The 17002-nt window shown below is 31.5% G+C and overlaps 1 protein-coding gene across 1 annotated transcript in view; it reads right to left on the reverse strand.

Annotated features, from left to right (window-relative positions):
* The window catches only part of LOC115214811 (synaptonemal complex protein 2-like), a 176117-nt gene that overhangs the window by 116088 nt on the left and 43027 nt on the right, over positions 1 to 17002 (reverse strand). The window contains exons 2-4 of the mRNA XM_036505383.1: positions 10325 to 10433; positions 5643 to 5777; positions 2790 to 2888 (exon numbers count right to left, since the gene is read on the reverse strand). Of these exons, the coding sequence (XP_036361276.1) occupies positions 2790 to 2888; positions 5643 to 5777; positions 10325 to 10423 (333 nt within the window). The 5' untranslated portion in view covers positions 10424 to 10433. The remainder of the gene's footprint in view (positions 1 to 2789; positions 2889 to 5642; positions 5778 to 10324; positions 10434 to 17002) is intronic.

Below are 17002 nucleotides of genomic sequence, written 5' to 3' on the forward strand. Positions count from 1 at the left end.
GGCGACAGGTTCCAGAAGCAGGCCCTTATGCACGTTATGGTTGTGGAAAAATACCTCCCTCAGATTATTACTTGCTCCAATCCATGGTTCACTTCCTGTACTTGCAACATTTCGTCAACCAAGTGGAGGTGAAAGCTTTAGTAAGAGTTCTTTCTTTAAATGACAAGAACTGGCATTAACGTGGGATCAAAGAACTGGCAGAAAGGTGACTTCTGATGATGTAACACAATGGCCTCTACTTTGAATGCTAGACTGCTTTTGTTGTAACTTGATGAATAAAGCACATAAGTTACCAAAATATTGTAAAACTTTGATATTATTATTACTAGCAGAGAATCAAATCCTAGGGTCCTTATCTGTTTGTACATATAGACTGTTTTCTAATGTTTTCTTCACTAATTTAAGACAGTAGAGTATGATTTGTAGGAATTTGCCAACTCTTTCTAGCAGGTCAAGCATCCACACAAAGACCTTGCTTTCTTGGTTTGAAGTAAGCTTTGTTGTTGTTTTCCCAGATAAGTTGTAGTTAAATAAAACTGTATATCAAGAACAATTGTTCAATATAGCATTTATTTAAAACTATAGAGTAGGATTTATTAGAGTTTTGATTGCTATTTTCAGCAAGTTGAGTAGCCAGCCCATATGTCAACTCTCTCCTTTTCATTACCGTATTTATTTTGAGATGCTGTGTTTTTTTCAATTATTTTAAATATAATAAAGAATTTAGTAAAAATAACTTGGTTATCATTAAGTTAGTGTTAGGAACATAAATTGTGACTAAGGTTTGGTGGAAGATTTTAATTCAAAACTTATGAAAACAAGACATTTGTACTACAAAGCCAGAGCCGGTTTCAGCCGGGTTGGTAACGAAAGGGTTAACAAATGTATCTGCCAATGAACACTTCTTCCTCCCCTTTCTGTTTTTCTTACAGTTTCTCTTAGGTATCCCCAGAGTGGATAGCTGAAGTAACAGGCTTGTTAGTTCATTGTTTACCTTCAGAGAGACAATGTGAGTTTTGGCTTACTTACGGAGGGTGATAGGAAGGCGGCTTCAATTACATATATACACATTAACACATTAGCACCATCATTATATTATTGATGTTGTTCCTACTACTACTATTGCTGCTGCTACTACTACTACTACTACTACTGCCGCCACCACCACCACCGCCACCACCACTACTGCTGTCACCACCACCACCACCACCACCACAACCACTACTACTATCATCACCATCTCTGATGCATCACTGGAGACTGAATCTTAGGCTTCACTTCTAGTAACATTCCTGGCAAATATATCCTTTAATTTTCCTTGTTAGCCCTTCCCTAAATGAAAATTAACCTTTTATAAAGTAAAAGCATATTTTTCAAACATAAAAAAAAAAAAACTTCAGCAAAGAAGTGTCAAATATCTCAATGAATCATAATAATATGTGGCAAGGAAAAGACTATCGTAATTTTCTGTCCCTTCAGACTCACTTCAGCTTATACAATATATGTTATAGGTTTTTGAAAGTAAATTTTATGTGAATAGACATTCTATAATGTGCATAATAAAATGTATGCATGATCTGATAATATCAACAAAACATTTGATTTTCAACTCAGAGGGTATGTTAAAAGTGTAGCTGACCTATTAAGACCCTAAAGGGATTTGAAATTGCAAAAATCTAGTTCCTCATTATGTATTTTTATAAATTTGAGTTTTAACCTCAAACAATCTTCAAAATTTTATATATATATAGTGGCTTCATGTAAAAGATTTAGTTTACTGTTATTTTAGCCAAGTAGAAACTGATAATCCATTCAGTCACATTGTGGTATTTGAAGAGAAATAAACTACTGGCTTCCTCTTTCTCTCTCTCCCTCTCCTAGTGAAATGTTAGCCTTGGTCTAGCCTCAACAGAATAATTTCAGTTTAAATCTATGCATATTATCTGATTTTTCTCTTCACTGATAACCATTTATCTGCTTGCACACAATTGTAAAATACTATTGAATTGCAACACAAGAAAATTTGTATATACATTTCTGTGAGACATTAGATGATTGATTTTGTAAAACACGAAATTAAGTATTCTCACAAATACACGTAAGTAAACTTGTCATGACTGATATAAATTAAGATCTGTTATGTTATATGCAGAGATTTGTAGCCATAAATCAAGTGCTGCATAATTATCATAGTTAGTTTACCAATGAGATTGGAAGAGGACTAATTTTTGTTGATATATAGGAAATAAAAAAGAACAATTTTACATAACTCATTTTTGTTGTTATCCCTATAGACAATCCATTAATGTCCAAACATTGGTGACTCAGTTGGTAAGAATTTGTTACCTGATGTTTGAACAAACCTACACATAATAAATTATAATAAGTTATGCCATAATCCACAGAGAAAAATTGTAATATTGTCTAAATATTCTTTAAAAGTGTCATCTATTCCTTAAATTCTTAAAATATATTCCTTGAACAAAATGTCCAGTATGTATGAAGTGGGTAGAAAGATGAATGAATTATGAAATGTTCAGTGAGTTCAAATCTTGCCAGAGTTTTGATTACATTTCTGTAGCATGTAAAACAAGGCCCGATATAAAAAGTTGCCAACACAGTGAACATATATGCACAAACTACAAAAGTGTTACATATATACATACTGTTTAAAAGTAATTCACTATAATCAAATAAACAAAATGAAATTCTTTTAACAGAATTATACGGTATATTTCAAGTGTCAATAACTGGCTGATACAAATAAAATTCACTCCAAAAATACTTACAATTACAATCTCCAAAGTAAGTTCAAATACTGGCAAAGACAAAGGGTTCAGCTTTTGCTCCTCAGACAGTTCAACAAAAATTGTAATAAAATCTGAACATTAAAATTGAAATAAAAACATTATTATGCATTGACATTGAGGATTAACAATTTCTTTCTTTACGATACGTAGTTAAAACTAAAGTTAAGGTACTGAATGGTTGATCACACAGGCATGATTTCACAATCTTATTACAGTCACTGTTAAAACCCTATTACCAGAAAGCTAATTCTCCTCTTACTTCACAGTTGTGTTGACAGTACTATTGTTTCAAATTTTGGCACAAGGCCAGCAATTTTAAAGGATGGGTTTTAGTTGATTGCATCAATTTAGTGTTCAACTAGTATTTATTTTGATGACCCCCAAATAGATGAAAGGCCATGTCAACGTTGATGGAATTTGAATGCAGAATGTAAAGCCAGACAATACACTTAGTGGAAAAAATGCTGCTAAGCATTCTGTCCGGTATGCTAATGATTCTGACAGCTCACCACCTTTGCTTTGACAGTAATATGAAGAGCATCAGCATATATATATATATATATATATATATATATATATATATATAATGTATAATAGAAGATGGCTTCTAGAAGTAATGTGTCATTATTGTTTATATTGTCTCCAGTCATGTGAAAGTTTGATCAAAACATATCCCTACTCTTCCTTACTCTTTAAAATGAGTGAACCTAAACAAATTGATATTGTATAAATTGTGACTAAGAAGTAAACCACTTTCAAACTGAGTTTGCAATCCCATTTTCAATAGATATCACAAAAAATTGCCACTCTTCCACAGACAGAAGGATTGCCTGTTCATAAGTATTATGATTACATAGAATATACAAGCATTTGATGATTGATATATATATATATATAAAACAAAACAATCCAGCAATACTTAACTATCTCAATATACACAATCTTTTCCATCCAAAGTGCCATGAATATCAAACAAAATATAATAATGAAAGAAAACAAACTCAATCATCAAATGCTTGTATATTCTATGTAATCATAATACTTATGAACAGGCAATCCTTCTGTCTGTGGAAGAGTGGCAATTTTTTGTGATATCTATTGAAAATGGGATTGCAAACTCAGTTTGAAAGTGGTTTACTTCTTAGTCACAATTTATACAATATCAATTTGTTTAGGTTCACTCATTTTAAAGAGTAAAGAAGATTATAAGGATATGTTTTGATCAAACTTTCACATGACTGGAGACAATATAAACAATAATGACACATTACTTCTAGAAGCCATCTTTTGGTATGTTGAGATAAAGTAGCTTCTTTTTATTTATGTTATATAATGAACTGCTCATGAACCAATGGCAGACAACAAATAATTTCTCATTTAAGAAGTATATGAGGTGTGTTTAAGATGCATGAATGAAACATACAATGAACGTAGAGGACCATATGTGATATATTCACAAAATTATTGAAATAATAAATAAACATTTAGCATTTTGGCTAATGTACGTAGGAGATATGATATTAGTTAATGTATGCAAGAGAAATATTAATTAATAAATGAAAAAAATATGACAATGTAATATGAGATGATAATCAAGTAAGTAATGTAATCAGATAATAAATTTTTGATTAAAAAAATGTTTTTAAACGGAATCAAGATTTGCTGTTGGAAGGCTCCTCTACTACAGAGTGAAGAAAAGAAGAGATAAAATAATCAGATTAGATGGAAAAGCATTGTTCTACACAGGTAAGATGATAAATGAACAAAATATGCAGAGACATACTGCACTGTATGTAGCAATATCTAACATGCTTATAAAGAAAGAAGGATGTTTAATAGCTGCTACTGACAATATATAAATGTTATAAAATTTTATCCTATATTACTGTTATTAATTCCTCTACTATTTTCCTTTCTATTCACATATGACCTTCACTCCATTTCATATACTTGCATGTTTTAGAGATTTGTCTAACAAAGGAGGGTTAAGTCAATCCCTCTGTATTCTAGCTTGGTCAACCAAGAAATTTGGTTTTTTCTATCTTTCTTTTTGGACAGTAATAATATATGAGTTCCTTGTCTTTAGATCTTGTCATCTTCTCTCAAATTTGTACAATTTATCATTCATGGTTGTATACTTCAATAATTAATACTTCTATTTATCTTAATGTGATAAATGAAAAAAATTTCTTAAGTTTTCCAAATCTTAGATACTGAGTTGTAAATCAGTATTTAGTCCTAGTAAGTGTTTGGTGAGTTTGCAGACTGTCCCAAAGTGGTGATGTTGACATAGATTGACGGCTGTACAGAAAATATAGATAAAGAGTTGTAGTTCTGGAGATGATAGAAAGAAAGCAGAAAGAGAATCAAATAGGATTGCTAGATCAATAGTGACTCTCTATATGAAAATATAAGGAAAACATATAACTTATAGTAAATATGAAATTGAAGAGATTAAATTATTTGATCAGTGTCTTTTTTTCACAAGTCTAGATCCCATATTTAATCAGCATCTAATAAAAATAAACTTTTACTCCAATAAAATAATCTCTTAATAAGAGTCAGAAAGAAAATAATAGATAACTTGCCAGTACATGGAGTAGCTAAAATTTTATTTCAAATCACAACTAAGTTTGTTAACTAGTTTTCCATTAATGCTGTAATTCCTTAGCAAACCAAGTTTACAAGCAGATTTTGATTGACTCTTGAATAAAATTCACTTCATTTATGCTGCAAAGGCTCATCGGAAAGAGAATGAACAACACACAGGACAAAGTTGCAGAAGTTTTTGAAAATATGTTATTTAATAAGAAAAAAAGTTTTATGACTTATCAGATCAAGAATTCCTTGTGATATCAAATCTGGAATAACAGAAGGGTTTTCTTCTAGTTCACCCAGTAACCAGGAAAATACATGAGTTAGCTGCTTTAAACATGTCTGATACTGCAATGTTTTCTGGAAAATTCCCTGAAAATAATAAATATGTACTTCTAACATGCATCTGTAATATAAGATATGAAAGCATTATTCATGTTGAGTGAGCAATTGTATCTTCAATATTATTTTTAAAAAATGCACATTATTTTTGGTAATGCATGCGCAATGATATACTGTGGCCTCTTTTATACTGTCCCCACCAGAGTGAAGTGTTCATGCCAAGACTACAGTTTATGCACAACTGCAAACACAAGTAACTTCTCATTTAAATTTCTACTTGGAAAAACACCGCAGGCTCAAATATCTCTACAACTTCATTTGCTAATTGTGTGTGATATAAGCCATTAAAAAATTTTCATTGCTTTTTACTTACATATTTATTATCATTAACTGTGCTTTCTTCTTGCTTCTTTAATACCAATAATATTTTGTTTTAAACCTGTTTTAGTTATTGACAAATTTTGTGTTGAAAACTTTTTGGTAGTAGGATTCATTTATATTATTACAATTTATGTTCCACTTTCTTTTTATTCAGTTAATATTCTTCATTTGTTGATTGTTATTTTTTAATATTAAATGTATGTTCTATTAACAACTACTTTGCAATATTTCATATTGAAGCTTTAAATTTTGCATTTTTTGCTGGCATTCTTCCAAGAATTAATATTTCATAGCTTTAACAATACTAAGTTTACATTGCTATTAAATATCTACATATTGGCTTGCTTCACTTCACTTTCATTTTGTATAACAATGTTTGATTATATGACTGCATGTTATATACAAACAAACAATATACTTCTTTCGTTTGGTTTGCATCAAAAGGGTGACAATGATATGAGTTGGGCATAGTTTTTCACTATACATATACAAAGACAGGATAAAAGTATATGATGATAATGAATTTAGTAATAAATACTAACTGCATTAAAAATGCATCAATGTGTGTGTGCATGTATATATATATATATATATAATATATATATATATATATATATATATATATATATATACGTAAATTAATTGGCAGCATTTAAGCAGTAATTTTTCATTACTTTATAAATGCCCATTCTTTCTAACATAATTGCATTTCATCTTATTGCTCTTCTTTATGTTTTCCATTACTGAGGTTTGAGATTCATCCATGTTGTATGTCTTGCCAGTATTGTTCTCACATGCATGCCATATGCATACTTATGAATATACACTATAAGAATATATGTTACAATGATATCGAATCAATGCAAAACATGCTATCTTAAAGACAGCATGTTCACACTAGTATGTTTTATATAAATATCAAGGCTTTTCTGTCTGTCTCTCATTTAGGCACTGGTAACTCGATCATGACAGAATTCCATCTCAATGTATCATAGTTGGCTGAAATCATAAACTAAAGATGTATGGTTCTCAAGTAATTGACAGATGCTGGTAACTGATGGCATACAAAGACCCTGAAGTTGACTCATCAATTTACACAAAGTAAAGTTATAAGCAACAGCTATTATTTGTAGAAGTTCACAAACACTGAATGACAAAAATAGAACTGATAGTCATTAAATGCCTATTTTCTCTGGAATGACAAACCAAGAACATGCATTGATATCAAATGAAATGAAAACCAGCTCAATGTGAAACTTGTAAAGGGAAATATACTATACATTGGTTTTGAGAGCATAAGTTCTGGAATATTCTCAAAAGCAACACCATGAACATTTGTTTGTATTATGAAATAACTGTAAATACGTCTCTAAAGGCCCTGGAGAAAGTAAATAGGCAAAAGATAACCTCTCTCTTTTAGATAGGTAACATTTTCAGATGTAGAACATTGTGGAATTTATTAATTTTATGAGAAAGCCTCTATGGAGTCGCTCAATTTGTTAGCAGATAGATTGTTCTCAAATTACAACCATCTATCTTAAAAAAATGATATATCAGTTCACTTCAATATAAATAAGAGCAGGTGTTACAATTAGAGTGTCTTAGATGATATATCTGTACCCAATCAAGGCTGATATGATATACCTATTCCTCGCAGCTAGGTGATCTGTAGCATGTCATATTAGTTGACTTGCCCTGATACTATTAATACAAACATAATACAAAGAAATATTCATATTCTCATGTTGATGCTTTTGAGAATATTCCAGAACTGGTGGGAATACAAAAACAAGTTTACACTTCTCTGCATTATTGACTGGGCATTTTCAAAGTTGATCTCAAGATGTTGACCCCACAGATGAAATGACATGATCAAGAAGAATACTCTGTTTACACTTTTACCGATTTCTACTATTGGACTGAAGAATGCTGAGGCACCATCTTCAAAGGTTTTAGTCCATCATATTTTGTTTTTGTACTTATTACACTAAACTCTATTTATTGAATGGGTAAGTTTAACTAACAGGTAAAAAAAATGAAAGCAATGTAAGAGTTTTACTTATACTCATCCTTCATGTGTATCATCATCATCTAATATTTGCTTTCCATACTGGCATGGGTTAGATGGTTTAACTGGAACTAGTAAGCTGGAGAGCTGCACAAGGTTTCAGTGTGGTTTGGCATGGTTTCTACAGCTGGATGCCCTTTCTAACACCAACCACTTGAAGAGTATAATGGGTGGTTTTTACATGCACCAGCAATGGCCACAACTAGAATTTCATGGGTGCCATTTATACGATACTGGCAATAGCCATGACTACAGTTTCACTTGGTTTGATGAGTCTTCTCAAGCACAGCATATTGTCACTTGTCATCGTCTCTGTGAGGGCCACCATTTGAAGATCATGCTACAAGCAATGGTCATGATTACAATTTCACAGGCGCCATTTACACGACACCAGCATTAGCCACAACTAGGATTTCACTTAGCTTGAGTTTTTTCAAGCACAGCATATCACCAAATGTCGCAGTCATTCATCATCGCCTCCATTAGGCCCAACATTCAAAGATCATGCTTGACCACCTCATCTTACATCTTCTTGGGTCTACCTCTTCCACAGGTTCCCTCCACAGTTAAAGATCAGCACTTCTTTGCACAGCTGTTCTCATCCATATGCATCACATGACCATACCAGCACATTCGTCTCACTTGCACATCACATCTGATGCCTCTTATGTCCAGTTTTTTTCTCAAGACACGCTCTGTTGCTTATGCACACTGACATTGCACATCCAGCAAAGCATACTAGCTTCATTTCTTTCACAGCCCACATTTCACTGCCATGGAGCATGGCTGTTCACACACAGGCAACATACAACCTGCCTTTTATTCTGAGAGAGAGGCCCTTTGTTACTAACAAACGTAGAAACTCTCTGAACTTTGCTCAGCCTATTCTTATTCTGGCAGCCACAGTCTTGGAGCATCAATCTCCACTGCTGACTTGGTCACCTAGATAATGAAAGCTATCAACTACTTATAGGTATCCCCTCTGGCATTTGATGGAGTCTATTTTCTTTACATTTCTAGTGTTTATTGTACCTGTGCATCTGCCACACAAAGACAATTTTTCTTGTTAGCCTTCCTCCAATATTGTTGCACCTCTTATGTGTCCATAACTTGTACCAAGTACAGCTTATGGAGTTTCTACCTATAGTTTTTCTACATACTGAGCAGGGTTATCTACCTGAAAGGATTTGTGACTTATTCGCTTTCCTACTTACTAAGACTTTGGTTTGTGTTAAATACACACCAAGGCCCTTTGATTCTAGATCTTGCTTCCACATCTGGAATTTCTTCTCTAGTTCTGCTAGTGAATCAGCTATAAGAACAAGGTCATCAGCATAGAGGAGCTCCCAGGGGCAGCCCAACTTAAATTCCTCCATTATTACATGAAGGACTATGATGAACAAGAGGAGGCTGAGGACTGATCCTAGGTAAACCTCTTCTTGTACCCTGAATTCATTGCTATACTCATTGCTGACCCTCACCTTACTTACAGCATCCCTGTACATGGTTTGTACAGCTCTCACCAACCACTCATCTATCCCTAGTTTCCACATTGACCACCAGATAAGGGAGCAGGGGACTCTGTCAAAGGCTTTCTCCACATCAACAAAAGCCAAGTGCAGGGGCTTATGTTTGGCTTGGTACTTCTCCTGTAGCTGCATTACCAGGAATATAGCATCAGTGGTGCTTCTCGCTGGCACAAAACCAAACTCTCTTCCTAATTAGTTGGGCTATGAACCTCTCTGTGACTTCCATTACCGGATATACACACACATGTCAGAGAGAAAGAAAGAGAGAGAGAGAGAGAGAGAGATAGAGGGAGAGAGTTTGTCTACCAAGTAGCAGCCAACAAAAACCCACACAAACAGATATTGGTAGTTGATGGTTATGCTTGTGCTTATGGTCATATACTGTACTGTAGACGCATCCAACCAACGTCAGTATGGAGTAAAAGAACATTAAAATTTTGATGATGATATAAGCACTATATACACGATAAACTCATTACATTACCATGATACATCCAATAGTATCACAGGGACAAAGATTCAGCTATTGACTGATTGGAGGTGGGGGAACAAAACACTGGTTGCATGAAAAATTCTACAAAATGTATAACAGTCTTTACCTGATTAAAACTTTCTAAAAAGTCATTGATGTCATACTCTGAAGATTTAAAACTCATTATATTCTGAGAGTTGAAGACAAGGTCTGCTGACTCCTCCATTGCTGCTGTGCTGGAAAAGGAAGAAAAAGAAAAATGATTTGCAAAGTTTAACATCATAATCAGCTATCTGTTAGGTAAGTTTCCAGTTATCTGGTACTGTCTCCAAAGGATGGCTATTGTTAAAACCACTCTTATCAGTTATCACTGCTGAATAGCCTAAGTAAGTTTATTGACAAATGATTTGTTTTCATCTAGATTCAAGACCATATTTTGTATTGAGATTGGTAAAGACACAGAAATGATTAAATCACACTGACTATTTTACTGGTTGTCATAAGAAAAGTTCACTCATTGATTAAAAAAAAAAAAATGAAAATTTTGTCAAGACATCTATCAGCTAAACATCTATTTATTGCTTCGGGTGGGTTCCTTAGATCAAAACCACACCTTCTCTGCAAGTGTTCCTGTCTTCCATGACATTTCTGAGGCTTACTATTTGTAAGTTGACATTGCAAGAGATTTGATCAAAGTACATCATTCTGGGTCATCTAACATGAGAATTCACATGGCTTGGGATTTACAGAAGGAGCTTATTCACTAATTCATCATTGCTTCGATAGCAGTGAGTAGTATATCTTGTCTTCTGCTCTTGGATGATCAATGATATATTGGAGATATTTCCATAGAACTCATCTTTCGTTGGAAACCATGATTTGCTAAACGTATTCAATTTGATCTATTATACATTTTGTAAAAGCCAGTTGTTGATTGGTTAAATGTTCATATAACTCACTCAAATGTTGTTGCTTTAATTATTTTTATAGATAACATCATGCAATTTGATTTCTTTTTCAACAAAAATAAGCTACTCACTATTGCTAAACTAATCTTGAAAATAAACTATTATATATATATATTTAAATTATATATTATTTGTCCGAGCATTTTACAGATATGCTGAACTTGAAAATGATTGGGGGATACTTGAAATAGCATTAACATTCTTGAAATTAGTTGGCTTGATTTTAAATAATCAGTGATAAATTAATAATCATATAGTTGATGAAACTGCATAAAATGAAGCAGCCAAAGCTCAGAGATTTATTTTGAGCCTAAATGAATAACTAGCACTTACCTAAAAATGTACTGATGTGTGTGTGTGTGTGTGTGTGTGTGTGTGTGTGTGTGTATATGTGACTCTTTTGCTGATTAGAGTTTGTGTGAAAAATTAAATCATCAAAGTTTAAAATTTAGCTGATACAATAAAAAGAATTTTACTTTTAGAATCACTTTGTTTAATCACATCACATCAATTTATGATTTTATAGTTTTACCTCATAAGTTATTCATTCTAAATCTATTCACAATACTACCTAACTTACAGTTAAAGATTTGGTGTGACTGTATCTTGCGTTGACTGCATTCTAAATCAGGATAAATAATAGTGCTTCAAAGTAAATAAAAAAAATCCAGCTACTTTAACAAACCCGGTGAATGTAAGAAGAAAAGCTATAGTAGAGAGAAAGGTGGGGGAGAGAAAAAAGTAGGGCTAAAAAAAGGCTATCACAAAGAATATCTATCAACTTATTTAATATGATAGCATGAGGAAAGGGGTAGATGACAAGTGGGATGAGTCAAGGCCAGGTTTATTTAGACATACTGGAAAGTAGACTGGAGAAAGGTTTTTAACTTCTATGAAAGTCATTGTAAAGAAAGTATATATTTCAATTGTTTTTAAACTTAGAAGAGAAAAAGATAAATTAGGAGTGCTTTGTAGTCCATTTTCAAACTTGGGTCCTTTTGAATGTCTTCATTGCAATTCTTACTTATGTACGAGAGAGGGTAGATATATGAAAATACCTTGATTGCCGAAGCAAATGATAAGAAATATATCAAACTTTTGACAAATATAAAAAAAAAATTGTTTTTATTAGTTTATTTTTAGACTTATATTTAATTATATGATTACTAGTAAAGGCTTTTAAAATCTCCAAGTTGTATGAACTTGAGAAAGATATAAATTTTATGGAATGCATCTTTTAGAAGACTAAGAGTATATGGTCTATACTAAAGAGCAGCAGACTGAACATTTCTGAACTAAGTCTGTAATGGGAAGATCAAGTTTCCTTGTAACATATAATTATCTTCACTTATAGCCACAATCTAGGCATTGAGTGGGCGGGTAATTCTTAACTGGTAAAATGCACAATAACCAATTGAAGTGAAATGGATGAAAACTGGCTCTGAGGATCCTTACAACGGCAGCTGGTGGCCTAACATACTGTGCGCTGGATATCTGGTAGTTCAGTTTTGACACGATAAGCTGGTCACAGGGGGTAAACAGAGAAACAATTTAAGGCCCTAAACAAAACTAACAGAAACAAAGAGAAAGTATGAGAGGGAGGGAAAATTACAGCTTGACAAATAACTTGGACAACTACTTACTCAAAGACTTAGTATAATAGAAAAATTTATCATGCATGATCTAACAACAAATCGAAATGAATCAGATATAACTCCAGTGCACAGAAATCAAGATTCAGTTATGAAACCTTCTCACCGGATGACTTGAGCCATTTGAGAGTTATAGTAAAAAAAAAAAAAATCAAGTAAATATCAGAAAAAATGTCATTTTTTTGTAAAGCATCTGAAAATACAGTCACTTATTTACTAAAAGTGGTTGAATAATATGTAAGATCATAATCTTCTAGAATTATATCTAATCATGTAGTATATTGATAAACAAGGAAAGTATTTTCAAAGATATTCTTGTTCTAACAGAAAATTTCATATTCTGTTTTTAGTTGAAAGTGCTTCCTCTGTGGAATTAGTTTAGCATGTATTGATAAAATAATCTGTTTACTGAAAATGACGAACATTTGTAACATTAAAACATCTTATTGAAAATAATAAATAAAATAGCTTTGAAAACCAAGATTTTTTTTCTTTATAATTCTCACTGGGGATATGAGTTTAGTTTTGAGACAGCTACGAAATTATATGTATAGCAATTCAGATATTCAATAAGATTTGAATAAAGGATAAAATAAAATATGAAAAAAAAAAGAGTTAAAATTTCAAGTAACTACTAAATACACTTGAATAAACTAAACATTTAATGTGGATAATGACTCGTCTACTCAGTTTTGCAAATTTTTTCTCTTTATTGAAATATTTCTCCTTAGTTATAAACTTTATTGTGTGATAGTATGTTGCAATATTTCAGATGGTAAGGAAATAAAAGTAGTTTTTTCATATCAAATATTATAATCTTTAAATTGTATGAAATATTTATCAAAATGCTCTGTTATTACAGACATGTCATATAAATAATATTTACATCCTTTGCTGAGATTTTTTTTTGTCTGGATAGCAAGATATTCCTTAATTGTAATTCATTAGTAGAACATCTCATAAGTTAAACGGTAAGCTAAAGTTCTATGCTTGGAACTTTTACGTTTTGAATTCTGAATGTGTTTATTGCCATTTTAACGTTAAGAAACCATTGTTTTACTGAAATATTATTAAGCAAAGTCAAGTTTACAGTTAAGATTCAAATTTAGGAGTAATAGTTCAAATCACAAATTTTTATGAAGAGCCTTCTAATATTACTGATGTGAACGTTTAGTTAGTGATATATATGAAATGAAATATTACTTAAGCTTTGGCTAGGTACTTTAAAATTTCAGATAATTTTATTTTCACTTACTTTAGTTATGTTTAAGTAACAATGTTAATCCATTAAATTGTTGAAAGGCAATAACTTTAAAGTAAACTTGTTAATTAAATGCTGAAATTGTTCTAGAGTTCCTTTAACTTCATAAATTCTGATGTTCTATAATGAGTAAAATTGCTGAAAAGACCAATCCTTAAAGTCATTTAAGATATTGCTATAAGATTTAGATTAAATCCTTAGAGCGATCCTTTTCAAAATTTGATCATGTTCCAAAAATATAGATATAGTCGATATCATTAAGAGATGGTTAAGAACTAGAGTCCTCCAGTGAATAGCAAAGTAAACTAGACATTACAATAAATTATGAATCATCAATTTTAGAGTAGAAGGGAGATAACTATAAAATAGTTCTCTGATTTAGCTCCCTTAAACAGAATTCTTGCCCCACGAAGCTAATTTTGAAATGTTATAAAAGAAAAAAAGCTACAACACTATTTTTAAATAGCTTACCTCCAGAACAGATAGTTAGAATTTAATGTTGGAAAATGATGAGTTACCAATAATCAATTCAAGAAATTTTGCTAATCATACGATGTTTAATTAAGTTTAAACAGTCAGTCATCTTGGACTAAATTTTAATATGGTATCTGCACAATCAAATCAAAAATTACTTTGAACTGGCAGGATTATATACAAGTTTATTATTCCTCAGATAGTATTCTTTCAAAAGACAAATGACAACGCATATACAACACTTGAGAAAGTTTACTCTCATTCGATTATTTAGAAATGAAATTCTTACATTTTATTATGAATGAAAATGGTTCCAATTATGTCATAATGAAAGAAATACAGAAGAGCATTCAACACATGTAAGATACAAAACACAAAGGCTACACCACACATATCAACAAATGCCTTCCTCATCTTGAATCATAACCTCATATACATATTTTCTGGATGCTATAAATTTATTCATGCAAATATCATTATATATATATATATATATATATATATAATATATATATATATATATATATATATATATATACATACATATACACACATATCTATATATGAGAGAGAGAGACACACACAGAGACATATATATATAGACCAGGTATTGATTACAGATTGTTAAAGATACTGCTACATAGATAATGAATATTCTCTACTAAAATGTAGGATAAAATTCCATAAAATGAAAGATTTATAAACTAGATTTAAACTAGATATTTGATAGTTTAATCCAATAGCTAAAGTGAAAACAGTAATGAATACTGAATTTATTAAATGCTTAACTTTTTCAATACTTTTTACTTGTTTTGTCAAGGTGAATCTAATATCTTTACTGAAACTAACTGCTCAGTATCTTAAAAAACTGGGAGATAAAAATAAAGTAACTAAAGTTATTTTAATTAATTTAAGAACCAAATTAACTTATAAATTTTCCTGTTAGTTTACATAAACAATTAATCTAGGACAATTAGCTAAGTTAAAAGAAAAAAATATATGCAACTAGACAAAATGTTTGTAATTTGATTATATTTAGCAGAAAAACTTTGAAAATAAATACTTTCTAAAAATCCTGCTTATTATAGGTAAAAAGACTTATATTTTCTAATAACTAGAATAGATTCACAGCTTTAAAATTTGAATATAATTACTACAGAAAATTAAAAGAAAAGGAGTTAAACTTATAGTACTCTAAACAGATACAATGGAAAGCAGAGATCGAAAATATGGTTTTACAAAAATGAAAACTTAGATATGATCTGGTTTATAAGTTTCAACAAATAATTGAACCAAAGAAAATTAACAAAGGAACAATTATAAAGTAAATTCATAACAATAAACTATTTTATTATATAAAGAATTATATAATGAAATCACCAAAATTGTCAATAAATGTGTGCAAGTGTGCATGTGCATGTATGTATGGTAGGAAAACTGCAGCTCAAACTTAGTCAAGTATTTAATATGCAAATAAGAACTTGACATTCTTCATATCTAAACAGTTTATGATTGGAATTTAGCAAACACTGCACAACAGCTGCACATCTTAGCAGAACCTGATAAAATATCAACAATAATGCAGCCAATTTTTTTTTTGAAAAGTGAAAGAAAATATAATTTACTTAGAATAGAATTAAGAGGGTTAAACTATAGTGCAGACAGTGTCAAAAAAGTGAAGAGTGTTTTTTCAGAATTAAAACCTATAGACACATGCTGGTCTATTTGTAGTGAAGGACATGCATGCTATATTAATAATTCTTTTGTGTCTGCACTTGCAGTTCCCATCTTGTTAAGATTGTTACAATTAATCAGTGGCGAGCACTCAAACGATTCTGAGAAGGATCTGTACAAGAGCTATGACAATAGTAGCTAGTAACACTTTATTCCAGTAGAGCTAGAGAAAGTAAATAGCTTACTCTTTCTTGGCTAACAGAACTGGCAGTTTAATTGGGCTTAATAAGGAAACGTAGCATTTGTTCAAGTTGGTTACACAAGACTAAACAGTAGATTCTTGCATGACCCATTCGAAGGGCCAAGTGAAACCTTTTTCGAAAGCCTGAATGGTTATAGATGCATATTATTCTTGCAGCTGCTTTAAGCAGCAGTTGCAGCTGCAGAATACATTAAAAGCAATGCCTTAGAGCTACATCATCACGGTAGATTACAGCATCAAAATCTACCCACCTGAATTTCAATTCTAAGTAGAGATGAATCAAACACAGCTTTTAAATTATATAAAAAAGAAAAAGAAAGGGAAAAAATTGAAAAAGAAAAGTGTTTTTGTCAATTTTTTGAGAAGTGAGGTCAAAACAATATGAATGAGAAAAATGGTAAAAACACTGATAAAAAAATATTTGGATATGCAGGAGAGTAGGGAAAGAAATGAAGAGGTAAGAGAGGAAAGACTGGAGGACGATAAGTGTGTAGGGGGTATTATCAGACAACAA

The sequence above is a fragment of the Octopus sinensis genome, linkage group LG8, assembly GCF_006345805.1.
Source record: "Octopus sinensis linkage group LG8, ASM634580v1, whole genome shotgun sequence".
NCBI lineage: Eukaryota > Metazoa > Mollusca > Cephalopoda > Octopoda > Octopodidae > Octopus > Octopus sinensis.